Below are 26,999 nucleotides of genomic sequence, written 5' to 3'. Positions count from 1 at the left end.
TCTTTGGTCTGTATAACCCGTGTTAGTATGGGGAGCGGGATTTTACACCATATTCCGGGTACAATCTCGACAAAACACAAATAATTGTCACTCTGCCCGGACCATTGGCCCCGCTTGCAGGGCAACAGTCTGCCGGTGTTTGCCTTCAATGTGGTGAATCCCTCTGCTCGGCACCATCGTGGGCTCAGACATTTCCACAGATGAGCCCCTCCTGTCCCCACCGGGACAAACATCCTGTCCGCCCCCTCTCTCACCATCTTCATCCCGTCAATAAAATCCTCCCTCCCCGGGGAACAGACATCAAACCGACTGGCCGAGCGGTCTCCTCCTACCTCTCAGCGATACATCAGACTCCGGCCGCAGGAGACGCTTCACAAACGCCCCAACTTCCCTCGGAGGGAAATGGAAATAAATCGGAAAGCGGACATTTACTTTGAGGTTCTCTCCGCTCTGAGGAGGCGCTTGAGCGGGAGACGAACAGCGGGGTAACGCCCACTCGGCTTGTCCGCCTCCGCTACTGGTTGTAACCAGTGAATGACATCGCTTCGCATCAATGGGAGTAGCGCAGCTCCTCAATCCTCTGTTGACAGCGGTGGGGAAGGGGCTGGTCACGTGATTATTAGCCCAGGCGTTAAACCGATAGAGCTCGAGCACAGCAGCGCGTTGTTGACGTAAGACACCGCGCACGTGAGGGCAGATCCCGGTGTGGGGAGCCCATGTGTGACGTCAGGCACGTGGGGGGAGGAGCTGTCTGACGTCACCTGTGGGAGAGCGCTGGCATTTAAAAGCACCTTAATGGACTTTTCAGTGGGACAACAACATTAATCACGGGTTTCATCACTGAATCCAGTGTTGTGGGATGTAAAGTCCCCTGTTATGTGTCCGGCTGTGCCGTGTTGTTGGTGGAGTGGGCAGCGTGGTGTTTGTCTCGATTCGGGTCACAACACCAGAATTGCCAGCGGGGTCCACACATAGTGTATTAGTCAACAGAAAACCTCTCGTCCCTGCAGTCTTTGTCTCCTGGTAAACTCAACACCCTGACAGAGTGGACCATAGATACCCCTTCCTCTCAGAGTCAGGGGATCACTCAGACAGCTGATCGCTGAGAGGAATTATATTTATTGGTCATTAAAGTTCACCCAGATTCGTTTGGACGGATTTGATGTGGAGTTCGGGGTGTCACAGTGAAAGGGCCGGACGGCCGAACTCTCTCCGTTGTTCAAACATCCTTCCAGCTGAGGCGACACTTCACCTGTGAATCTTCCGGGGTCGCCCGTTGTGTCCGCTGCTCCCGATGCGGCCGCATGTACACTGGTGACACCGGCTCCTCCGCAGTTGTGTGGGGTAGGTTTTTTTTTGGGGGGGGGGTATCAATATTATAGTTACCTTTTGTCTGGAGGGGTGGGTTTTGCGGTTGATGATCAGGATGACGTTCTTTTTTATGCGGGGGTGGGGTTGGAGTTTGATTTTTCTCCCGGAGCGACTTTCATGCTCTTTTTTTGTTTCGTGGTTTTCCGGAGAAGAACAAAATAACTCAGAATTGTTTATGGATAACTGCTTTATAATAAATTAAACTTTGAACTATCCGCTCCGAGCGTGAGTTCCCGATGTCCAAACATTTTCATTCCGATTCCCATTCTCGTTCCGACGTGTCAACCCATCTTGTGCCAAGATGAGGCTACATTCAGGGTCCAGGATCAGCACCTCATATTCCGTCTGTGTACCCCCACCCCCACAACCTGATGGCATGAATATCGATTTCTCCTTCCGGTGAACAAATTTCCCTCCCACTCCCACTCCCTCTCTGACTTTTCACGTCTTCTCACCTGCTTATCACTTCTCTCTGGGTCCACTGCTCCATCCCTTTCTCCTATTCGCCACTCTCCTCTCCTATTATACTCTGTTTTCTTCTGCTCTTGAGTTTTCCCACCTACTTTCACCTATCACCTTCCAGCGAGACATTTCCTCGCCCGCCCCGATTTTATTCAGATATTTCTCCCATCCCATCTCAGTCCTGAAGGAGGGTTCAAATGAAAACTCTTTTCGATAGATGCTGCCCGGCCTGCTGAGTTCCGCCAGCATTTTCTTTGTGTTGCTCTGAATTTCCAGCATCTGCAGACTTTGTGGTGTTTGTGATTTACCTCTCCGTTGTTCCTCCCGCCTCCGGCCACTGGTGGCTCTGCATGGATCCCTAGAGACTGCTGGAGCTGTGCGGGCCTCCGGCCACGGGTGGCGCTGCGTAGAAACGTCTGCTAAACGCATGCGCACTGCTCTCTGTAGCTGTTGGCAGTTCTCCGATTCGACCGGGGGTGAGTCAGGGTTGATCCCGAAATTGTATAAATGTGGGCCGGTTGCATTGGGAAAGGGCCGGGCCCGAGCTCTGCCGGACGGCTGGAGCAGGGGTGCAGTGGTAATTTTTTAGGTGCCAGAGCTGTACGGAGGGGTGGTTGATAAGTTCGTGGCCTAAGTTAGAAGGCCTAAAGTTATACAACTCTCGGGACCTGCACGTGTAGTTCAGCTCTTTGAGTGATTCTGCAGAAAGTTTGAAGTTAATAACTTTTGCGGTATTTCTGTTTCAGGTAAATGAAAATTGCTTGGTTTTGTAAAATTGACTCGTTCCACCTTAGTCCACGGACCTCTCGTGTGTGACACCCAATTTGTCTACCTGCTCATTTCATGCACTGAACAACTTCCTTGCCCCATTCGTGTAATGAGCAGGTACACAAATTGGATGTGACATATATAGGGCTTCTTATAATGTCAAGCAGTAAACCAAGATGAAAGAAATATGTGAATTCCAGAGCTCCACAGAAATATAGTGATAGCTAAGACATTAACAAGATTACAGCCTGTCACTACATTTCAGTGTATAACTGGTACAATTAAACATATAATAATTTAATAATATGAGAAAGTATTGCACGGTTGCACTTAACTGATTATCATAGAATATAATTATCACGCAAGTAAAATAACTTTGTTTGCTAAGAAGGCAAAGGGTTGTTAGTGAGAAAAATTTACTTTAGCGAGTAATCCACGGACCACCACAGATGTCGCCTTACTAATACGACTGAGTCAAAGCAGACAGCAGGGCCCACAGCGCTTAGCAGTGTTCCTCAGAGGTATAAAAATAACAGAAATAAAGCCATTCATTTTTTTTACACTTTTAGCCACCTAAATTGGAACCAAGTAATCAAGTATGAAAAAGAACGTCTGATGAACTATTGCTAAAGCCACGAATATTGCTGAATATTAGTCTCAAAAGCGGTAGGTTGGCAACTGCCTCGTACCATTTCTCTCGCAGAAATGATTGGATGGGAAGTGTACCTGTGAGTGTTGATACTCACAATATCCTCACAGGTCGGGTGTTACATGGTTAAACCTTTACAGATCCTGTTTGGTCTTTAAATATATAAAAAATTGAAGAGGCTTGAATCTTTACATACATTATTATCGAATCTATACGAATAGAAAATATTGTATTTTGGAAGTGATAAATGTTAACGGGGAGGAGAGCAACCATTTGGGAGTCTTGGGAATGCATTTCATCTCGTTCATTGCCTCACTAAATTACTCTTTTTCCTGTCAACACAAAGAGAAAAAGAGCCTCTTTTCAATCAACTACAGTTGGTGGAGCGAGGCCAAGGAGTTGATCCACTATTAATGATAGCTGAAATGACGTAAAACTAGCTTAAAGCCTAGGAATGTCTTTTATTCCATTTGGCTTGTAAAACAAGATTTAATTTATCTAGGTGTAGAAGAGGATTTTGGATGATTAGCTTGTGTATTTGCTCAAAATCAGGACAAAGATAAGCGAGCAGTGAATTTTTCTTTCATTGTTTTCAACTATTAAACTTGGATTTCCATGATCATTCCTTGCCTAATCCTGCTTCTTCAAGGAATCCAATGGTACCCATTTGAAAAAGCAGAAAAATGCTCGCATTTGTGTACAGGTATTTCCCAGCTTCCTAGGACAACAGGTCGAGCGAGAAGGAATTTCACAAATACCTAAATAAAAAAATTCACCAAAAATGATCAAATATCCTAAAGTTATTAGTGGTATTTTTCCCCATCAGCCAACACCCCCTCTTCCCAACCCCCGCTTCTGTAAGATTCCCTCTATTTAATATGCGGCCGTTGTTAAATTTCCGGCTTGTTTATTTTGACTGTTTTTTACAGAGGTGCTGGAGTGGCACTCCGCTCTGGTAGCACTGCAGCCCTGAATGTATGAGACAGTACAGTGTTAAATGCAAAACCCTGGACAGTGTTGATGATCAGAAAGATCTTAGACTCCAAGTTCATCGCTTCCTGAGAGAGACTGCACAGATTGATCAGATGGTCAAGAAGGCAAATGGCATGGTTGTCTTTATTAGTTGAAGCCCTGAGTTCAAAACTCATGAAGTTGTGTTGCAGCTTTGTAAAACTAGTTAGACCACATCTGGAGTGTTTCATACAGTTCTGGTCGCCCCCATTCTCGGAATGATGTCGGGGCTTTGGAGAGGGCGCAGAAGAGGTGTACCAGGAAACTGCCTGGATTAGAGGGCATGAGCTTTAACAAGAGGCAGGACAAACTTGTGTTGTTTTCTCCAGAACAGCCAGGCTGGGGTGAGACTGGATGGAAGTTTACAAGATTATGAGAGGAGTAGATACAGACGTTATGTTTTACCTGGGGTTTGAAATGTCTGACACATTTAAGGTGAGAGGAGATGTGAGGGGCAAGTTTGTTTATTTCCACAGAGTGCTGGGAAGCTGGAGACTATGCCTGGGGTGTTCGACCTCACCGGTCACATGATCTCATTTGCCCCTCCCATTTAACCGCAGAAGTAACGATCTCTTTGTGCGTGTTCACAATCTCCAGATGGGTGGTCACGCATCCTCCATGTTGTGTTGGGAAATCTGATTTTGGTCACTGAGTCCCGTTAACTTCCCCCGAACTCGCCGCGCTTCCTGAGGCTCCTCACATTTGTCCTGGAGCTTTATGCCTGTTGTGTCTCCTCCCGGATTGGGGTGGGTGAGGAAGGAGAATGACCCAGGTTGTGGGGATCTTTGATTTCACTGCCTGCTTTACCAAGGGACTGGCAAGTCTAGGGGGGAGAATGGTTTCTGTGATGTGCTGATCTGGATCCAAAGGTCTTACCAGTTCCTCGCAGTCATGGGCAGAGTAGTTACCATTCAAAGCGTGAAGTGTCCGGATGGGAAACTTCCTATGGTGGGTTGACAAAAATCTGGTGAGGGTCAAAATATATCCGGCAAAGCTCTTGTTATTTTTGCTAATTCTGTCATTTTAGAATCTTTTGTACGATAGTATGTACTATTCATTCAGTACCTATGTGTTGCTGGAGGACCATCAGTGATCGTCCTTGATCCCTTCTCCCACCTGGTTCCATCTGCTCATCTTGTTCAACCTCTGTCCAGTCTCCTCATACCCCCCCCCCCCCCCCACCGTTTCAGTGATATACATCAACCATCTGGGTCAGCCTCAGTCCGCCTTGTATCCCACCTCCTCAATGTTATATATCAGCAAACTTTCTTCTAAACCTTGTCTTCATTGTGAAGTGTTCTTTTGTACCTTTGGCCTCGCTGAGTCATTTCCAGAATCGGTTATTGTTGTTTGGAATGTCGGAGAGTCATCAGGTCCTAGTTCTGTTGTGCATTGCTGTGGAGGTGCTAGTTTATGAACAGTGACGGGCTGACACACTGCAGCATTTTACTGGCAGCAAAGTGTACTGGGAGTGCTCGTGCACAGTGGAAATCAGGCAGCTGTGCTGGAGATCTGCACTAAAAACTGAAAATGTTTGAACTCAATCTGATGAAATGTTATTAATTGAATTGTATTGTAAGCTGTTCCTTACCTGCTGAGTGTTTCTGGTAATTCTGGTTTCTTTTTATTTCTTGGTTTATATTTCATGAAATGGACCTTTTTTAACCTGGAAATGAAAATGGCTGTGATAGTTTGTAGGCCTCCATTAGAGTCTCTGCAGGGCTCCCCTCTCCACACCACCGATGTTGTCCAAGGGAAGGGCATTAGGACCCATACAGCTTGGCACCGGTGTCGTCGCTCAAGGACACACACGCAGCCTCTGCCAAGGCTCGAACTAGCAACCTTCAGATCACTAGACCAATGCCTTAACCACTTGGCCACGCGCCAGCACATGTGATAGTAGAACAGTAATGAAAGCACAACTTTTCCCTGTCAATTATCCTGGTACCAATTTGTCTGTTATTCCTGGAAATGTCTTCAGTACAGTTGTGGCTAACAAGGTTCACATGAATAATCTCAGGAATGATGGGTGTTATGTATGAGGAGCATTTGATGGTTCTGGACCTGTGCTCGATGGAGTTCAGAGGGACGGTGGCGGTGGTGGAGGGACGTATGGTTAAGAGAGTCTGTGATCTGACAGCACAGTCTCAGAATAAAGATGCTTCCTGTTAAAATTCAGTTGAGAATTTTTTTTTTGCCAAAAGATGTCTGATCTGTGGAATTTGTTGCCACAGAGTCTGATTGAGGCTGCCATTTGGGTATATTTATGACAGAGATTAATATACTCATGATTGCTAAGTAGATTCAGGGTTACAGGAGGAAGACAGGAATATGGTGTTGGAATAAACTTCAGCCATGGTTGAATGGTGGGCAGACCAGATGGATCAAATCACCTAATTCTGTTCCTTTGTCTTATGTCTTACCATGACTGAATGATGGCTCCTTCTCATCCCATATTGTCTATTTCATGTGAGGGACAATAAAAGATTGTTCACTGAGATCATTATATTTGCCTTCAACGTTTAAAGTTCAGTGAGTTCTGTTCCTAGTAACATTAAGCAGAAATGTTTGGTCCTCCGTTGTATTGTTAATGTGCTTCATTGTCTTACATGTTAAAGTTAGACCTGCAGTGAGAGATTTATTGGAAGAAAAACCACGACTGAAGACGAGGGAACAGCAACAAGTGAACCAGCCCGAGGACTGAGAGCACCGACTGGAGAGAACCCATCTGACTCGGAGATTCCAGTGATTCAGTCAGGAGAAAGTTTGGTGAGTCTCATTTACTCAAACACTGGTCCTTTAGACATTACATACCTGCACAAAGGAAGGTAGGAAATAGTTGGGAGTGAGACAGAATGTGCCCAGAAGAACCAGTTATGCCTCTGTCAGAACCAGTTGAGAAGAAGCCCCCCTCCAAATGTTCCCTTTAAATGTTTTGCCCTTCACCCTTAACCCTTGTCCTCTGGTTTTTTTCTCCCCTAGCCTCAGTGGATAAAGCCTGTTTGCATTCACTATATCTACACCCATCATAATTTTATATACCTCTATGAAGTCTCCGCTCATTTTTCTAAGCACCAAGGAATGAAGCCCTAACCTATACAACCTTTGTCTGTAACTCAGTTTCTCAAGTCCCGGCAACATCCTTGTAAACCTTTTCTGCACTCTTTTAACCTTATTAATATCCTTCCTGTAATTCGGTGACCAGAGCTGCACACGATACTCCAAATTCGGCCTCACCAATGCCTTATGCAACCTCACCATAACATTCCAATTCTTATACTCAATACTGATTCATAAAGGACATTGTACCAAAAGCTCTCTTTACTACCCTATCTACCCATGATGCCACTTTTAGGGAATTTTGTATCAGTATTCCTAGATCCCTCTGTTCTACTGCACTCCTCAGTGCCCCACCATTTACCTTATCTGTTCTACATTGGTTTTTCCTTCCAAAGTGCAATACCTCACACTTGTCTGTATTAAACTCCATTTGCCATTTTTCAGCCCATTTTTCTAGCTGGTCCAGATCCCTTTGCAAGCTTTGAAAACCTTCCTCACTGTCCACTACACCTCCAATCTTTGTATCATCAGCAAATTTGCTGATCCAATTTACCAAATTATTATCCAGATCATTGATATAGATGACAAATAACAATGGACCCAGCACTGATCCCTGTGGCACACCACTAGTCACAGGCCTCCACTCAGAGTAGCAATCCTCCACTACCACTCTCTGGCTTCTTCCATTGAGCCAGTGTCTAATCCAATTTACTACCTAACCTCCCATGCGGGACCTTGTCAAAGGCCTTACTGAAGTCCATGTAGACAACATCCACTGCATTCCCTTCATCCACTTTCCTTGTAACCTCCTCAAAACACTCTAATAGATTTGTTAAACATGACCTACCACACACAAAGCTGTGTTGACTCTCCCTAATAAGACCTTGAATATCTAAATAATTGTCGATCCTATCTCTTAGTACTCCTCCAATATTTTACCCACTAACAACATCAACTTACCAGCCTATAATTTCGAGAATTACTTTTAGAGCCTTTTTTAAGCAACAGAACAACATGAGCTATCCTTCAATCCTCTGGCACCTCACCCGTAGATAACGACATTTAAATATATCCGCCAGGGCCCCTGAAATTTCAGCGCTGGTCTCCTTCAAGATCTGAGGGAATACCCTGTCAGGTCCTGGATATTTATCTACTCGCCTCAAGATAGCAAGCACCTCCTCCTCTTCTATCTGTATAGGTTCTATGACCTCAATACTTGTTTGCCTTATTTCCATTGACTCCATGCCAGTTTCCTTAGTAAATACAGATGCAAAAACAAGATCTCCCCCATTTCTTTCGATTCCATACATAGCCGACCACTCTGATCTTCAAGAGGACCAATTTTATCCCTTACTATCCTTTTGCTCTTAACATACCTGATGTAGCTCTTTGGATTATCCTTCGCCCTGACTGCCAAAGCAACCTCATGTCTTCTTTTAGCCCTCCTGATTTTTTTCTTAAGTATTTTCTTACTCTTTTTATACTCCTCAAGCACCTTATTTGCTCCCTGGTTCTTATACATGTCATACATCTCTCTTTTTCTTTATCAGAGTTCCCTCGAGAACCAAGGTTCCTTATTCTTATTCATTTAGCCTTTAATCCCGAGACTTTGTTCCCAGGGTGTCCTCGTGGGCCGTCCAGAAATGATTTCAGCTGGTGACAACCCTATTTACCCCTGTGGGGTAACCCTCATGTGGAATCGGGCTAATGGTCGGACCTTCAACCAAGTGAGTCCAGTCTCCGCTGTTAGTCTGGCCAGTTTACCCTTCAGAGTGCCATTGGCTCTTTCCACTCTGCCAGCGGCCCGTGGGTGGTGTACACAGTGGAATTGTTGCTGGATAGCTAGTTTGTTACATACCCCTTCGTTTGCTTTCACCACAAATTGTGGGCCATCGTCAGAGCTCAGCATCTCTGGCAGGCCATACCTGGGAATTATTTCCCATAATAAAACCTTCACAACAGTCACAGCAGTATTAATGGTAGTTGCAATAGCTTCAGCCCATCTACTAAACACATCTATAATAACTAAGCAGTATCTATAGCAATGTACTCGAGGCAATTCAATGAAATCAACTTGTAGACACGAAAAAGTTTCACCTGTCAAGGGAGTCGTACCCAATGTGCAGTGTACAGGTTACCAACCATTCCCTCCTTTTCCAAGTGTGTACAGTCATTTACATAATTGACCAATGTTGGTAAAAACTGTGTAGGAACACAAACCTGTCCCACTGGGGTGATCCAAAAACCTAGATCGGGGTCTTTCTGGAACCCCATCTGGGACCACAGTTTGCGCTCATCCTTAGAGGCGTCCCCCTGAAAAGTACGCACCTCCCTCATGTCTGGCAAACCCGTTCTGCTTGAGTCACGGAGGATTGCTTGACGGGAACCCGAGCGGACTACAACTACCGAGGATTGTGCCGCACTTTTCACTGTCTAACCTGCTAAAGCATTGCCTGTAGTGACCAGGTTAGACATGCGGGCGTGGGCTGCACATTTAATAATAGCCAAAGCTCGAGGTAGCTGTAGAGCGGTGAGTAAGTTGTTTACAAAGGTGACATTACTAATGGGGTGGCCAGAGGAAGTCAGGAATCCCCATGTTCCCAGAGAGCCCCGTAGTCATGTACAATTCCAAATGCCTAACGGGAGTCTGTGTAAACGTTCCCACTGTTGTCTTTTGCTGGGATACAGGCACGAGTCAGAGCAAACAGCTCAGCCTTCTGGGCGGAGACAGCTGCTTCAAAAGAGGCCTGTTCAACTATTCAACTGTTCATCACTATCGCATCGTTTCCCTGCTGGGTCCACAAAAGAGATTCCATCCTCGTAACAAGTTGCCTCAGGCTTGAGGGAGTACTGCAGAATGGATGGGAGAGTCTGTCCTTCTTTCACTGTGACCCAGACAGGGGGCAGTTGGTGCGGCCAACTTCATGGCCTGAAATTGCCCAGAGATGTGGTACACCATCTTGGATTTTATCAATATTAAAAGAGAGTTTTACTAGATGTCCCGTCTTCACTTCCGACTCCTTCAAGTATCGGAGTTGGCCCACAGGAAATCTTGCCAGTCTCCTTTCGTGCAGGAGGCTTGTTTTGTCAGGGTGTAGGCAGGGAACCCAGGGCAAACCCTGATGCTGGTATGGGGAACCACCAGTCCTGTCTGTCCCCAAGGGAAATCCAGAACTTCGGACAGTAATGAACTGCCCTCTCTTCCTTTAACCTGTCCAAGCACCGTGAAAGGGAACTTCTGTCCCTCGAGGGGTGCATAAATATGGCTTTCCTCGGATGAGCACCCCGTAGAGTCAAAGTACAGAGTCACATGAGAGTCGACCACTGGCAGGAGGGGTTCAAACTCAGTGGAGTCCAGATTGTGCCCACCACTGGGGGGGGGGGTGTCAGAAATTGGGGAAGCTGTCGGTTGTTCGCTAGTTGCAGGGTGATACCATTGTCTGTGCATAGGCTCTCGACCTCCAACAGACAGAGCAAGTCTCTCCCTACAAGATTACACCCCCGACTGATGGTGACTTTAAGTGAAACCTCACACTGGTTCCCCGGGAATTTCACCTGCAGTGGCTGGTTATGTGAACACGTACATCCTATGCCTTCAAAGCCAGACAGAGTGATTGTAGCGTCTGACCGCTGGAATCCCTTTTCTGATACCGTTTCCTGATCGAGAGTGGTTGTGGTTGCCCCCATATCAATCATAAACGGAATTGGAATTCCAGCAACTTGCAATATTACATTGGGCTCTTCCTGAGGGGTGGAAATCACAGTAAGAAGCATCCTTGCTTGTCCATTTCTGAGCGGGTTGTTTGCCCCACCTGTCCCGTGGTAGCTTTCTGTTCTTCTGATCCCCAGATATAGCCCACTCGCATCCTTCTTTCCACTGAACACCTTTAATATTAGTTCCCTTCAGGGTTGATCGGGATTCGAAAGTCCGGTCGCAATGATATGTCAAAGCGCAACGTATTCCATTTCAGTCATTTTCAGGCCAATCCATATTATTTTTAATCGTGTTGGCTAGCTATATTGGTAAGCAATAGAACAGTAGGGCATTAAACTGGGGGGACAGATTCCCATTATTAAAGGCTTGGTCTCCTGCGAAAGTGCCATAGCAGGCCACAAATCACTCCCAATAGTCTGGTCCCGATTCCCCAGGGTTAGGTTTCCATTCAACTACTTTACTAATGTTTACAGGTTGCTGGAGAGCCCTTTCCAAGGCTTGAATTATCTGCTCTGTCTGTTCATTCTGATTATGGTTTCCCGCCTGTAACTCCTGATAGGTTTGGTATCTCAAACCTGCATTCCTTTTCCTCCCCTCAGCAGCGGAGAGAATCATGCAGCAGAGACTGAATAAATCTTGTGGAGTCGCATTAGACATTTGTGTAGTACTGTGGACATACTGAGCAAACTGTAAATAAATAAATAAATAAATAAATAAATAAATCTTGTGCAGTTGCATTAGACATTTGTGTAGTACTGCGGACACACTGAGCAAACTGTAAATAAATAAATAACTGAATCTTGTGCAGTTGCATTAAACATATGCATAGTACTGCGGACACACTGAGCAAACTGTGCTGGTTTTTCTTTTCTCTCTGGGGCCTGATTCATGATCATTATCGTTTCTTGAGGCTTCCAGGGTGCATACACAGGAATCACTGAGGGCTGTCCCTCCTCCTGCTCGTGGATTGGGCAACATTCAGGTGGGAATTGTCTTTGTGGAGCCATTAACTTTGGGGTTTTATTGTATTCTTCTCTCCCTGTCTCGGAATAAACCTCTGTATTCCCTTTCAGGATCTCATGGTAAAGTGGCAGCCCCCCCCCCCCCCCCCCGACTTCCCTGTCCCGCTGTTTTACCCGAGCGGCTATCATTGGGGTTTGGGGGCACTGGGTGCACTTGGCCCCTGGTAAGGTGGGAGAGGTACGGGGGGGGGGGGGGGTTCCCACTCCTCATCATGGTCACTGTCCTCAAACAGGGTCGGTATGACAGACGACAGACATGGGTTTGGGATCCCCTGATTCCCTATCAGTATGTAACAAAACCCAATTCCCCTCAGGGTCAATAAAGTACGTTTGTCTGTCTGTCTGTCTGTCTGTCTGACGTTCCTGCCCTTCTCTCCTATCTGGGCCGGCATTGGTTTGCTTACGTTGTTTTTCCTGCTCTCGTTTTCGGCGCACATCCACCCATTCACACTTCACTTTTAGCGTCTCCCAACCTTTGCAGTACATACCTCTATCCCATTCTCACATGCATTATTCCTCCAATTTGCTAATAATATACTGTTCCACTTCATATCTGCTTTTCCTTTCACTCCCTTTCAACAATTTCCACTTCTTTCCACAGTTCTTTTTCCATATCGAATTGACTGTTTGTTCTCATGAGGTAATATCCCAGTTTCCCTCCCCCCCCCCCCAGTGGCCATATTTTGTTCCCCAATTTCTTATTCAGCGCTGCACACAACATTTGAAAATCTTTTTCCTTGTCTGGAAAACTCGCAGACATATTGTGTAGGGCTGCTCCTGGCCCACTCGCATCAATCGACTGCAATTGACCCCTGTCCTCTAAGTAATTTTCCCGGCACAAAGCCTCCTGCTCAATTATCGATCAGGTAACTTTACCCCGCTGGCACCTCCTGCACAATTAATGAAATTACCTGGCATGTAAGCCTCCTGCCCATTTAGTAACATTTACCAGGTACCGCCTCATGCCCACTTAGCAAAATTTTGCCTTCCTTATACGAGTCTCTCGACAGATTCTTTCCCAATCCCGTCAAGCTAAGCAATCAGCCTTGGGTGAGGGACCGTACCTCCAAATGAAATAACGGAGAGTGACAAAAGGTAAAATACCTATTGGGCACCTGGTCAGTCTCTGCAGTCCCCAGAGTGGTCCAGCCGCTTACTCAGCCCGTCTGCTTGGCACTCCCTGTATTGGGATCCTGTTCGTGATGACAAATGTTAAAAGTTGAGTCCAATTAAAACTCGGGAGTCCAGTTTCTTATCATCACCACAGTTTATTGTGCATTCTCCTGCAGGAGATTGAGACCCAGTTGTCAAAGGGAAGGCACGTAAGCACTGGCACTATCTAACAAGTGGACTGACTTAGTCAGGTTACAGCCTGTACATAGTACATAGTAAGCCCATACATTACTATTGCAATATGTTGTTTGATCTGGTACACCCAAGTCTGTTGGTGCAAAACTTAATTACTTAGAATTGAGAGTTTATTAAATCAAGGTTTTAATTACAGATGGATGTACAGTCTCGTCCTTGTCAGTTATTCCCTTTGCAAGGCCCTGATTTAATAACAAACAAGTTCATTCCTGTCCTTATCAGGGAGTCCTCCTCCACTTAATCAAACATAAGTACAATGTATAATGCTATCAGCTCTCAGTGTGTCTCTCTGCAAGCCTCAGAGAACTGGTAATGAGCCTGTCTTAGCTAAATGCTGAAAACTGAGTTCACTTCAGTTCAAAATTCCTATTCAGTCCCAATTATTCTTTTGGCCAGAGGTTTCATAGGTTCAAAATGATTTTGTTTATATATCCTCAATTCCTCAAGAGGGATCAGGGGAAATATTTATGTCCAATATAGAAACTGGTGTTACCTGTGTGTATTGTGGTGATGCAAAAGTTGCTGGAGAATTTGCAAGTGGGAAGAAGTGGAGTGATGTTTGCAAATCTGACTTCTTAAAGCATAGTTTAGCAAGCAAACCACATATGGACAATGTACAAAAGCTCTGGTGAGAAAATCCTTCATTACCCATTACAGGCCTGCTACATAGGTTGTGTGAGAGTGCAGATGAACTCGATCACGTATAATGTGTAAAATGTCCTTTTTTTTGTTAAGAGCTTTTTTAGGTGTATAAGATGATGAGGGGCATTGATCGTGTGCATAGCCAGAGGTTATTTTCCCAGGGCTGAAATGGCTAACACAAGAGAGCAGAGTTTTAAAGTGCTTGAAAATTGATACCGAGGGGATGTCAGGAGTAACTTTTTTTTTTACACAGAGAGTGGTGGGTGCATGGAATGCACTGCTGGCGTTTTGTGTGAGAGTGTTTCAGTTACTGTGGGAACAGCAAACCATGCAGCTCAGTGGGAACAGTGAATAATACCATTGGAGAGAGTCAAACTGAGCCAGGTCACAGATTGGAGATGGCAGAAGTGCCCCATTCTTAAAGAGACAGGAAGAGCATCAGAGAATTTGATGGTCATTCCAGATACCAGCACTGTGCCCAGTCAGAAGATGATTTCTCTCTGCAACTTGGGTTGAACCTCACTGTAAGAGTGTGTTGCCAGATCACACCGTGACAACTCAAGTGATCTCATATGAAATGTTGTCCTACACCCATTGATTGATTCTGTAAATCTTTTTACAGGTTAAAAATGACAAGGAATTTGTCTACGGGAATCTCGAACACAACACGCCAGTTTTGCTGTCTCTGTCCAGATATTTAAGAAGTGGAGCAAGGGATTCATTCGGTCATCCTTCCTGCTCAGACTGTGGGGAGGGATTCACTCGATCATCCTTCCTGCTCAGACTGTGGGGAGGGATTCACTCGATCATCATTCCTGCTCAGACTGTGGGGAGGGATTCACTCGATCATCCTTCCTGCTCAGACTGTGGGGAGGGATTCACTCGATCATCCTTCCTGCTCAGACTGTGGGGAGGGATTCACTCGATCATCCTTCCTGCTCAGACTGTGGGGAGGGATTCACTCGATCATCCTTCCTGCTCAGACTGTGGGAAGGGATTCACTCGGTCATCCTTCCTGCTCAGACTGTGGGGAGGGATTCACTCGGTCATCCTTCCTGCTCAGACTGTGGGGAGGGATTCACTCGGTCATCCTTCCTGCTCAGACTGCGGGAAGGGATTCATTCGGTCATCCTTCCTGCTCAGACTGTGGGGAGGGATTCACTCGATCATCCTTCCTGCTCAGACTGTGGGGAGGGATTCACTCGGTCATCCTTCCCACTCAGACTGTGGGGAGGGATTCACTCGATCATCAGACTGACTGCCATGCCTGCCATTTTAAACGGGGGTGGTGGGGGGGGGGGACCTGTTCATCTGCTCAGACAGTGGGAATGGATTCAGTTGGACATTTCAACTGAAGGGACATCAGCAAGTTTATACTGGGGCAAGGCCATTCACCTGTTCTGTGTGTGAGAAGGGGTTCAGTCGGTCTTCCCACCAGTGGACACACCAATTAGTTCACACCACACCGGGCAGAGGCTGGTCAACTGCTGAATTTCTGGGGAAGGATTCACTCGGTCATCTGACCTAATGGCTCGCCAGCGAGTTCACACCGCGGAGAGTCCGTTCACCTGCTCAGACTGTGGGAAGGGATTCACTCGGTCATCTAACCTGAAGAAACATCAGCGAGTTCACACCGGAGAGAGGCCATACACCTGCTCAGAATTTGGGAAAGGATTCACTTCCTCAGATAAACTGAAGATTCATCAGCGGGTTCACACTGGGGAGAGGCCGTTCATCTGCTCAAACTGTGGGAAGGGATTCACTCAGTCATCTAAACTGAAGGAACATCAGCGAGTTCACACTGGGGAGAAGCTGTTCATCTGCTCAGACTGTGGGAAGGGATTCACTCGGTCATCCAACCTGCTGGCACACAAGTCAGTTCACACTGGGGAGAGGCCTTTCACCTGTTCAGACTGTGGGAAGGGATTCTCTTTGTCATCTTTGTCATCCCAACTGAAGGGGCATCACCGAGCTCACACTGGAGTTTGGCCATTCATCTGCTCAGACTGTGGGAAAGGATTCACTCAGTTATCAAAACTGGAGGTACATCAGCGAGTTCACACTGGAGAGAGGCCATTCACCTGCTCAGACTGTGGGAGGGGATTCACTCAGTCATCTATTCTGAAGTTTCATCAGCGAGTTCACACTGGGGAGCGGCCGTCCACCTGCTCAGACTGTGGGAGGGGATTCACTTGCTTATCTAATCTGAAAGGACATCAGCGAGTTCACACTGGAGAGAGGCCATTCACATGCTCAGACTGTGGGAAGGGATTCATTCTGTCACACGAACTACTGGTACACAAGTCAGTTTACACTGGGGAGTGGCCGTTCACTTGCTCAGACTGTGGTAAGGGATTCTCTCAGTTATCCCAACTGAAGGTATATCAGCGAGTTCACACTGGAGAGAGGCCATTCACCTGCTCAAACTGTGGGAAAGGATTCACTCAGTCATCTAAGCTGAAGGAACACCAGCGAGTTCACACCGGAGAGAGGCCGTTCACCTGCTCAGACTGTGGTAAGGGATTCACTTGCTCATCTGAACTGAAGGTACATCAGCGAGTTCACACTGGGGAGAAGCCATTCACCTGCTTAGACTGTGGGAAGGGATTCACTCAGTCATCGCATCTGAAGGTACACCAGCGAGTTCACACCGGAGAGAGGCCGTTCACTTGCTCAGACTGTGGGAAGGGATTCACTCAGTCATCTGAACTGAAGGTACATCAGCGAGTTCACACTGGGGAGAGGCCGTTCAGCTGCTTAGACTGTGGGAAGGGATTCACTCAGTCATCGCATCTGAAGGTACATCAGCGAGTTCACACTGGAGAGAGGCCGTTCACCTGCTCAGACTGTGGGAAGGGATTCACTCGGTCATCTCAATTACAGAGACACCAGCGAGTTCACACTGAGTAGAGGCCGATCAACTGGTCAGTCTTTGGGAAAAGTTTCTCTCAGCCAAATCAACCAAAATGTGCATCTTCGAGTTCACACTGCGGAGTGGCCGTTCACCTGCGGTGAATGTGGGAAGTGATTCACTAAGTAATCTCACTTTAGCTAGCAGCTTGATATAGCTTAATTTGCCCCGGGCCCCAGCCCGGCCAAACTTAAGAAATGTCATTTGGGTGGATGCTGCGTGATGTGTCACCTGTTAGAAATCAGTACTGTACCCCGAAATAACAAACGGTACACAATATGTGATTAAACAATTGAGATATATAATTCTTACTTTGACTATAGGGTTAGTAAAGAAAACAAAAAAAAAGAAACAGAGCCCACTCTCTCCATTCGCATCGTCTCATCTCTCCCCAGCAAAAGACCATGAAAATCTCTCTTCCAGACTCACAAGAAGGAACATTTCTCTCATTGGACAGACCCACAATCCAAATCCCTGTTTGCTATAGTCGTAACCTAAACATTGTTATACTTGTGACAGACTACCGGGTTCACACTGGGGAGAAAGTTTCAATGAGCTGCATGCTGGATATTTGTCCATCACTGTTGCTGAATGCAATTTGGAGAGTGACTGTTGGTGCTGAACTCTGCAATTATTGCTGCTGCTCACCACACCCAGTTCTGCACCCTGATCACTGGGCATGGGAGGAATTTCTTCTGCTGCACATTCATCTTTAATGGGACTGGAGTTTAATATTCTGGTTCTGAGACAAATAAATCAGTTCTATTTTAAACTCTGTCTCCGGTACGTAATGAATTTATAACACACCTTGTGCACAGTGGAGGGTCAACTCATGCCGGCTGGACCCTGCCTGTGATTCTGTTCCAGGACAGTCCTTTTAAGTCCTCCCCTGTTGTTCACCTCTTGCTCTCCCTGTGGTGATGGGTTCCAAACAGTCACCATCCTGTGGGTGAAGTGGTTTCCCTGAATTTTCTGCAGACTGAAGAAATTGAGCTGACTGCAGTTCTGTCTGAGATGTTCTTTACCCCTGAAATCTCTGAGCTGAGGAAGAATGAATTTGGGAGTTACCCTCCTTATTCATGACTCATTTCCACATTATGGGTCATTTCCCCTGCTTCTAAAGAGTTGTTGAAAACACACTGTCCTCTAAAGACTGAAAGCAGAATGCGAAACCATTGTTTGGATGTTCAACGGAGCAGGGTCAGAAACCAGAGGCGGGTCTGCACAGGGCAGAGTTTGGGGCTCTGGACGACGGTCGGGGTAAGAACGTATGATAAGGAGAAGGGAATCAGCAGCGGGGCGTGTCAACAACATTTGGAAGCTGATTGATAGAGAAAATCTTTCGGTTGTCTGACTGATGACACAAACAATGCCTGTGGTGAGGTGCTCCACTGGTTGAGGAACGTATGTGTTTGGAATGGTTTTATCTATTGGGGGAGTTGTTCCTGCTTATTAATCCTGTAATATTATATCCGAATGGTTCGTATGGATTGTCCTATCTGAAATAATGTATTGATTATAAAACATAGAATAGTACAGCACATTACAGGCCCTTCGGCCCACAATGTTGTGGTGACCCTCAAACCCTGCCTCCCATATAGCCTCCCACCTTAAATTCCTCCATATACCCGTCTAGTAGTCTCTTCAATTTCACTGGTGTATCTGCCTCCACCACTGACTCGGGCAGTGCATTCCACGCACCAACCACTCTCTGAGTGAAAAACCTTCCTCTAATATCCCCCTTGAACTTCCCTCCCCTTACCATGTCCTCTTATACTGAGCAGTGGTGCCCTGGGGTAGAGGCGCTGGCTGTCCACTCTGTCTATTCCTCTTAATATCTTGTACATCTCTGTCATGTCTCCTCTCATCTTCCTTCTTTCAAAGAGTAAAGCCCAAGCTCCCTTAATCTCTGATCATAACCCATACTATCTAAATCAGGCACCAACCTGGTAAATCTCCTCTGTACCCATTCCAATGCTTCCACATCCTTCCTATAGTGAGGCGACCAGAACTGGACACGGTACTCGAAGTGTGGCCGAACTGGAGTTTTATAGAGCTGCATCATTACCTCGCGACACTTAAACTCTATTCCTCCACTTATGAAGGCTAACACCCCATAAGTATCATGTATTACCTACATATCTCTATGCACTTTGGGCTTAAGCACAATTGAAACATATTAAAAAAAAACAAGACTACATTGAATAAAGTAAACTACGTTTTCCGTCATTGTCAGGCAGCAAAGATGGAATACAAAGATGAGCTGGCCCGCAATATTAAAGAGGATACCAACTTTTTCTTCAGGTACATATATTGTAAGAGAGAGGCTGAAGTGGATATCGGACCACTGAAAAATGATGCTGGACAGCTAGTAATGGGGTGGGGGTGCAAGGTGATGGCAGATGAACTGAATAAGTCTTGTACATCACTCTTATCTCTCGAAGACACTGGCAGGAATATGGAAGTCCCAGATGTTAGTGGTCAGAATGTGTAAAGTTACGTTACACGGGAGAAGGTTCTTCGGGAAACAGAGATGGTCTGAAGGTAAATAGGTCACCTGGACCAGATGGTGTACACCCCTGAGATCTGAAAGAGGTGGCTGAAGTGATGTGGAGGCATTAGCAATGATCTTTCGAGAATCGTTAAGGAAATAAAATCCAAAGAAGATTTTTCCTTCACTGCTCCCCGTCTCCCAGTTTCACCCATCACCTACCACGTCTTCCACCCCTCCAACCCTCACACTGCTTCCTCTGACGTCTCATCTTTCTTGTTCCCAGTCCTGATGAAGGGTCTGGGCCCGAAACGTCGACTGTTTGCTATTTCCCATTTATGCTGCCTGGCCTCCCAGGTTCCTCCAGCATTTTGTGTATGAGTTGCTTGGATTTCCGGCATCCACAGATTTTCTCCTGTTTTTGATAAAAGCAAAAGCGGGGTCACGTAATATAGCAAGAAAACAGTGGGAAGTGAGAGGAATGGAAATCTTTTACATACCCAACAGGAGACAACAAAAAAACACACACACACACACACACACACACACACACAGGAGAGACATGATGAAAAATTACGGTAATTGAGCCAATAATATCAGGTATCAAGAGTTGTTCAGATATATAAAGAGTAAAAGAGAGGGAAGAGTTGATATTGTACCACTGGAAGACGATGCTGGCGTGTTAGTAATGGAGCAAAGAAATCGCGGCTGAATGTAATAAGTATTTTGTGTCAATCTTCACTGTGTGAGACACTCGCAGTATAAGACTATCAGACATAGGAGCAGAATTAGGCCAGTCAGACCCATTGAGACTGCTCCGCCGTTCTATCATGGCTGATCCCGGTTCTCACTCAACCCCATGCACCTGTCTCCTCGGCATATCCTGTAATGCCTCGACTGATCCATAAACTATTAGCTTTTGCCTGAAAAGTACCCACAGACCTGGCCCCCACCGCCGTCTGTGTCAGAGAATTCCACAGATTCACTGCTCTCTGACTAAATAAAATCCTCCTCAACTGCTCTAAAAGGTTGCTCCTCAGTTTTCAGGCTGTGCCCTCTGTTATGGCTACCCCCACCATAGGAAAAGGCCTCTCCTCATCCACCCTATCTGGACTTTTCCACATTCGGTGGGTTTCAGTGAGATTCAAGATTCAGGATGAGGTTTATTACCACCGGCATTTGGCTTGAAATTTGTTGACAGCAGCAGCAGTTCAATGCAATACAGATTCTGGCATAGATAATAATAATGAATGAATTAAAACAATAATCAAACAGCAGTTCAATGCAATTCATATTCTGGCATAGATAATAATAATAAATTAATTAAAACAATAATCAAACAGCAGTTCAATGCAATACATATTCTGGCATAGATAATAATAAATGAATTAAAACAATAATCAAACAGCAGTTCAATGCAATTCATATTCTGACATAGATAATAATAATAAACTAATTAAAACAATAATCAACAAGTAAATCAATTATGTGTGATGAATATTTTATTAAAATGTGTAAAAACAGAAATACTGTATATTGAAGAGTGTCCAAAGCTTTCAAAGTCCATTCAGGAATCGGATGGCAGAGGGGAAGAAGCTTTTCCTGAATCACTGACTGTGCGCCTTCAGGCTTCTATATCTCCTACCTGATGGTAACAGTGAGGAAAGGGCATGTCCTGGGTGCTGGAGGTCCTTTATAATGGACGCTGCCCTTCTGTGATATCGCTTCCTAAAGATGTCCTGGATACTTTGTAGTCTCGTACCCAAGATGGAGGTGACGAGATTTACAGCCTTCTGCAGCTTCTGAACCCCTCCACCCACATTTACTAAACATAAGTCAGTGCAGGAGTACAGGCCCAAAGCTGGGAAACGCTTCTCATGCTAAACCCCTTCATTCCCGAAATCGTCTTCTTGAAGATCCTCTGGACTCTCTCCAATGACAACGCACATTTTCTAAGATAGAAGTCCCACATACTCTAACTAACGGAATGTTAGCCTTCATTGGTAGAGGGATTGAATTCAAGAGCAGGGAGGTAATGCTGCCACTATACAGGGTACAGGTGAGGCCGCACCTGGAGTACTGTGTCCAGTTCTGGTCTCCGTACACGAGGAAGGATATACAGTACTGGCTTTGGAGGCAATGCAGAGAAGGTGAACCAGTTTGATTCCAGGGATGAGGGGGTTAACCTATGAGGAGAGATTGAGTCACCTGGGACTTTTCTGTCTGGGGTTCAGAAGAATGAAAGGGAATCTTATAGAAATACCTAGAATTTTGAAAGGGATAGATAAGATAGTAGGAAAGTTGTTTCCTTTGGTAGATGAGACTAGAACTCGGGGACATTGCCTCAAGACTCCGGAGAGAGGATTTAGGACGGAGATGAGGGGAAACTGTTTTTCCCGCAGAATGGTGAATCTGCGGACTTCTCTGTCCAGGGAAGCAGTTGAGGTTTCCTCACGAAGTATATTTAAGATACGGTTAGATAGGATTTTGCAGAATAAGGTAATGAAGGGTTATAGGGAAAAGGCAGGTAGATGGACCTGAGTTTCCTGACGGATCAGCCATGATCTTATTGCATGGCGGGGCATACTCAGTGGGCCAATGGCCGACTCCTGCTCCCATTTCTTATGTTCTGACGTGCGGCCTGAGGAGTGTCTTGTAAAGAATCAGCATTATCTCCTTGCTAATATATTCTACTTCACTTTAAATAAAGCCAGCGTTGTATTTGCCTTCTTTACCACAACTCAGCCCGGAAGTTAATCTTCTGGGAGTCTTGCCCAAGGTCCTGGTGTCGTAGTGACGTCAGCGCCGGACTCAGTAACGGAGGTCCCCGGGTTCGAATACAGTCGGGCCTCTCCCTTGTACGCTTTCCATCCGTGCCCGGTTGAGTGTTGAACTCGCAATTCGACCTCATAAAATAAAGAAAAATACTGTGAAATGTCTATGTGAGGAGAAGCGCCCTACACAACCTTCCGATTCTCGCCTAGTAAGGCATGGAAATGCCCGACGCTGCCCTGAGTCAGTCCTGAGTCGAGGACATCATCATCATCATCATCGCGCTTCCTTCTGTACTTCTGTGGCTTGAACCTTCTCCCCAATCACGTAACAGTTCACTGTTGTTCCTTTTGCCGAAATGCACTACCGTACTTTTCCCAATATTGTATTCCATCTGCCACTTTCTTGATCGTTCTTCAAATTTGTCTGTGTCCTGCTGCAATCGCATTGCTTCGTCAGCACTACCATCGCCTCCACCTACCTTTGTATCATCCACAAACCTTGTCACAAAGCCATCAGTTCCATTATCCAAATCATTGACAAACAATATGAAAAGTAGCGGTCCGAATACTGACCCCTGAAGACCACAAGTCACTGCTGGCCAACCAGAAAAGGCCCCTTTTATTCCCACTCGCTGCCTCTTGGCTGTCAGCCAATCCTCTATCCATGCCAGTATTACTTCTGACTTTTATCCTGTTAAGCAGTTTCATGTGTGACACCTTATCAGAAGCTTTCTGAAAATCCAAGTAAATGACATCCACTGTCTCTCGTTTGTCCGTCCTGCTTATGACTTCCTCGAAGATCTGTAACAGACTTGTCAGGCAAGATTTCCCTGTACAGAACCTATGCTGGGTTTGACATTATATCATTAGTCTCCTAGTACACCAAAACCTCATCTGTTATCATGACTCCACACTTTCCCAGCCACTGAGGTTAGGCTAACTGGACTATAATTTGCTTTACTTTGCCTTCCTCCCTTCTCAAAGAGTGGATTGACATTTGCAATCTTCCTGTCCTCCGGGACCATGCCAGAATCAAGTGATTCTTGACGTGTCATGACCAATGATTCTGTTACCTCTCCAGCAACCTCTCTCAGGACTCTGGGATGTAGTCCATCTGGTCCAGGTGACTTATCCACTTTAAGAACCTGAGTTTGCCCTGCACGTTTTCCTTTGTGATAGCAATGGCACTCACTCCTGTTCCCTGACACTCCTGGATCTCTGGCACACTGGTGGTGTCTTCCACGGACAAGACGGATGCAAAGTATCTATCAAGTTCGTCTACCATCTCTTCCCCATTTGTACCCCATGAGCATCATTTTCCAGTGGTCCAATATCAACTCTCGCCTCCCTTTCGTATTTTTTATAACTAGTTTTTATTATTGTATATTTTGCTGACTTATTTCACCTTTCCTCTTATACCTTTTATTTTAAATTTGCCTGTTGTTGGATGTTAAAAGCTACCCAGTTATCCAACCTACTACTCACTTTTGCTACCTTATATGCTTTTATACAGTCCTTAACTTCCTTTGTCAGCCACGATAGTCCAACCCCGCTGTTTGAGAACTACGTCTGTGGGACATATCTATCCTGTACATTATGAACTATTCCCAGAAACGTCAGCCATTTCTGCTCTGACGTCATCTCCACCAGCATCCTCCAATCCACCTGGGGAATCACCTCTCTCATGCCTCTGTAATTCACTTTCATTCCATTGCGATACTACACATGTGACCTGTGCTTCTCCCACACAAATTGCAGTAGGACTTCAATCATATTATGATCACTGCCTTCTAATGGTTCCTTTACATTAACCTGCCTAATAAGATCTGGGTTATTACACAACACCCAATGTAAGATAGCAGTTCCCCGAGTAGGCTCAACCATCAGCTGCTCTAAAAAGCCATTTCGTTTGCATTCAATACATCCCCTCTTTTGCGATTTAACGCCAATCTGACTTTCCCAATCCTCCTGCAGACTGAAGTCACCCACTACAGTTGTGTCATTAAATTTATTACATAAATGCCAAACATTCAGCAGTACCTGGGGCAGAAGTGAGGATACATGCTTTTACCAAGGAGAGAAGGTGTTGTTGAAGCTGAAAGGCCTGAAGGTAGATAAGACACCGCAGAGTTCAGAAAGAGGAAGCTGAAGAGATTGTGAAGGCATTAGAGTCATAAAACACTACAACACAGGAAAATGCCATTCGGCCAGTCTAGTCCGTGCTAAAGCATTAATCTTCCGAGTTCCAACAACTTCCACCTGGACCATCGCCCTCCATATGCTTCTCATCCAGTGACCTAAGCAAACTTCTCTTAAAGATTACAAACGTCCCTGCCACTTGCTCAGCAGCTCGGTCCACACTCTCCCCCCTCGGAATGAAGAAGTTCCCCCTTAGTTTTCTCTTCAAGTGATGAGTAATGATCTATCACAAATCACTAGATTTTGGAACGGTTCTGGTGGACCAGAAATTTGCAAATGTCACCCCACAATTTAAGAAAAAAATTATTGGACAGTTAGTCTGACCTTAGTGGTCAGGAAGATGTTAGAGTGTACTAAGAGTGTGTTTTTTGGGTACTGTAATTGGGGAAACATGATGAAGTAGGCCCAAGTCAGCCGGATTCCTTCAAGGAAATCTTGACTGACAAATCTCTTGGAATACTTTGCGGAAATAACAGGAAAGGTAGATAAAGCAGAGGCAGTGTATGTTGTTTGCTTGGATTTTCAGATGATCTTCAACAAGGTACCCCATGCAAGGCTTATTGAGAAAGTAAGGAAGCATGGGATCCAAGGACACATTGCTTTGTGCATCCAGAGCTGCCTTGCTCACAGAAGACAAAGAGTGGTTGTATACTGGTCATATTCTGCATGGAGGTCGGTGACCAGTGGTCTGCCTCAGGGATCGGTTCTGGGACCCCTACCCTTCGTGACTTTAATAAATGACCTGGATGAGGAAGTGGAGGTACGGGTTAGTAAATTTGCTGATGACACAAAGGTTGGGTTAGGTTGCAGGGGGATATTGATAGTCTGCAAACCTGGGCTGAGAAGCGGCAAATGGACTTCAACCCAAAGAAGTGTGATGTGGTTCATTTGCTTCGGTCAAATATGATAGAATATAGTAATAATTGTAAGCCTCTTGGCAGTGTGGAGGAACAGAGGGATCTTGGGGACGGAGTCCACAGGACACTCAAAGCTGCTATGTAGGTTGACTCTGTGGTTAAGAAGCCATACTGTGCGTTGGCCTTAATCATCCGCAGGCTTGAGTTTAAAAGCCGAGATGTAATGTTGCAGCTATATAGGACTTTGGTCAGACCCCACTTGGAGTACTGTGCTCAGTCCTGGTCGCCAAACTACAGGAAGGATGTGGAAGCCATAGAAAGGGTGCTGAGGAGATTTACAAGGATGTTGTTTGGATAGGGATAGGTTGAGTGAACTCAGTCTTTTCTCCTTGGAGTGATGGAGGATGTCCTGATAAAGGTGTCCATGAAAATGAGAGACATTGATCGTGTGGATAGTTAGAGGCTTTTTCCCAGGGCTGAAAGTGCTAGCACGAGAGGGCATAGTTTGAAGATGCTTGGAAGTAGGTACGGAGGAGATGTCAGGGGTATGTTTTTTTTACATAGAGAGTGGTGAGTGGTTGGAATGGGCTGCCGGCAATGGTGGTAGAGGCGGACACGATAGGGTCTTTTAAGAGACTCCTGGATAGGTACACGGAGCTTAGAAAAATAGAGAACTGTAGGTAACCCTTGGCATTTCTAGAGCAAGGACAAGTTCGGCATCGCTTTGTGAGCCAACGGGCCTGTAACGTGCTGCAGGTTTTCTAAGTTTCTAAGGTGCTGCACGTGAGGCTGCTTAACAGGATCACAGCTCATGGAATTACAGGGAAGAAACTTGTACTGACAAGGGAGAAAGAGTCAGAATAATGTGGGCAATTCTGTTTTGCTGTCGGTAACTAATGCTGTTGTGTAGGGGTCAGTATTGAGACCGCATCGTTTCATGTTAAATCTGAATGATATGGATGACGGCATTGATACCTTGGCGACGAACATTGCTGTTGATACAAAGATGGGTACGGGACAGGTAGTTAGAGCAAAGCGGGAGTCTACAGAAGGACTTTGATAGGTCTGGAGAATGCCAGCAAAGTAGCAGTTGAAATACAGTGTATGCAAGTCATGTACATTTGGTAGAAGTAATTGGGCGTAGAAAAAAAATAAATGGGAGAAGCTTGAAAAAATTAGAGGTGCATAAGTGCTTGTAAGTCCTTGAGCAAGAGGCCCTAAAGATTTGCTTGTAGATTGAGTTGATTAAGGATGACAACTGCAATGTTAGCAATATAAGAGCAAGGATGCGATACTATAGCTTTATAATGCATTGGGCAGATCACTGTTGGTGTATTGTGAGCAGATTCCGACCTGTACTTCCGACTTATTATCTGAGCAAAAGATGTGTTCGTATTGGAGTGGGTCTGGAGAAGTGTCAAAGAATGATTCCAGGAAGACCAAGAGTGGATGACCTGGATGAGGAAGTACGTGGGAAGGGATTCACTCAGTCATCCAACCTACAGAAATTTATCAATATTCACTGCTGCTGATTTCCACACACAAATAAATCAAAAGGGATATGCCCAATCAAATAGATAATTAATCGATCAATAGCCCCCAAACAACACGGCCTAGCCGGACACATAACAGGGAACTTTAACATCTCACAACACTGGATTCAGTAATGAAACCCGTGATTAATGTTCTTGTCCCTCTG

At 45.6% G+C, this 26,999-nt stretch overlaps 1 protein-coding gene and 1 pseudogene across 1 annotated transcript; both read left to right on the top strand.

The window, feature by feature from the left end:
- Positions 1–553: 553 nt before the first annotated feature.
- Positions 554–17,391, top strand: LOC132388563 (zinc finger protein 92-like). Its single transcript, XM_059960940.1, has 4 exons — positions 554–592; positions 2,244–2,309; positions 6,884–7,030; positions 14,691–17,391. Exons 1-4 carry the CDS (start codon positions 554–556, stop codon positions 15,324–15,326), a joined length of 888 nt encoding a protein of 295 aa, XP_059816923.1. The 3' UTR covers positions 15,327–17,391.
- LOC132388560 (zinc finger protein 420-like) lies at positions 15,332–17,391 on the top strand (annotated as a pseudogene).
- Positions 17,392–26,999: the final 9,608 nt, after the last annotated feature.

This window comes from Hypanus sabinus, unplaced genomic scaffold (assembly GCF_030144855.1).
Source record: "Hypanus sabinus isolate sHypSab1 unplaced genomic scaffold, sHypSab1.hap1 scaffold_349, whole genome shotgun sequence".
NCBI classification, from domain to species: domain Eukaryota; kingdom Metazoa; phylum Chordata; class Chondrichthyes; order Myliobatiformes; family Dasyatidae; genus Hypanus; species Hypanus sabinus.
Note: the sequence above shows the minus strand (reverse complement) of the source record. Positions and strands in the feature narration are given on the sequence as shown.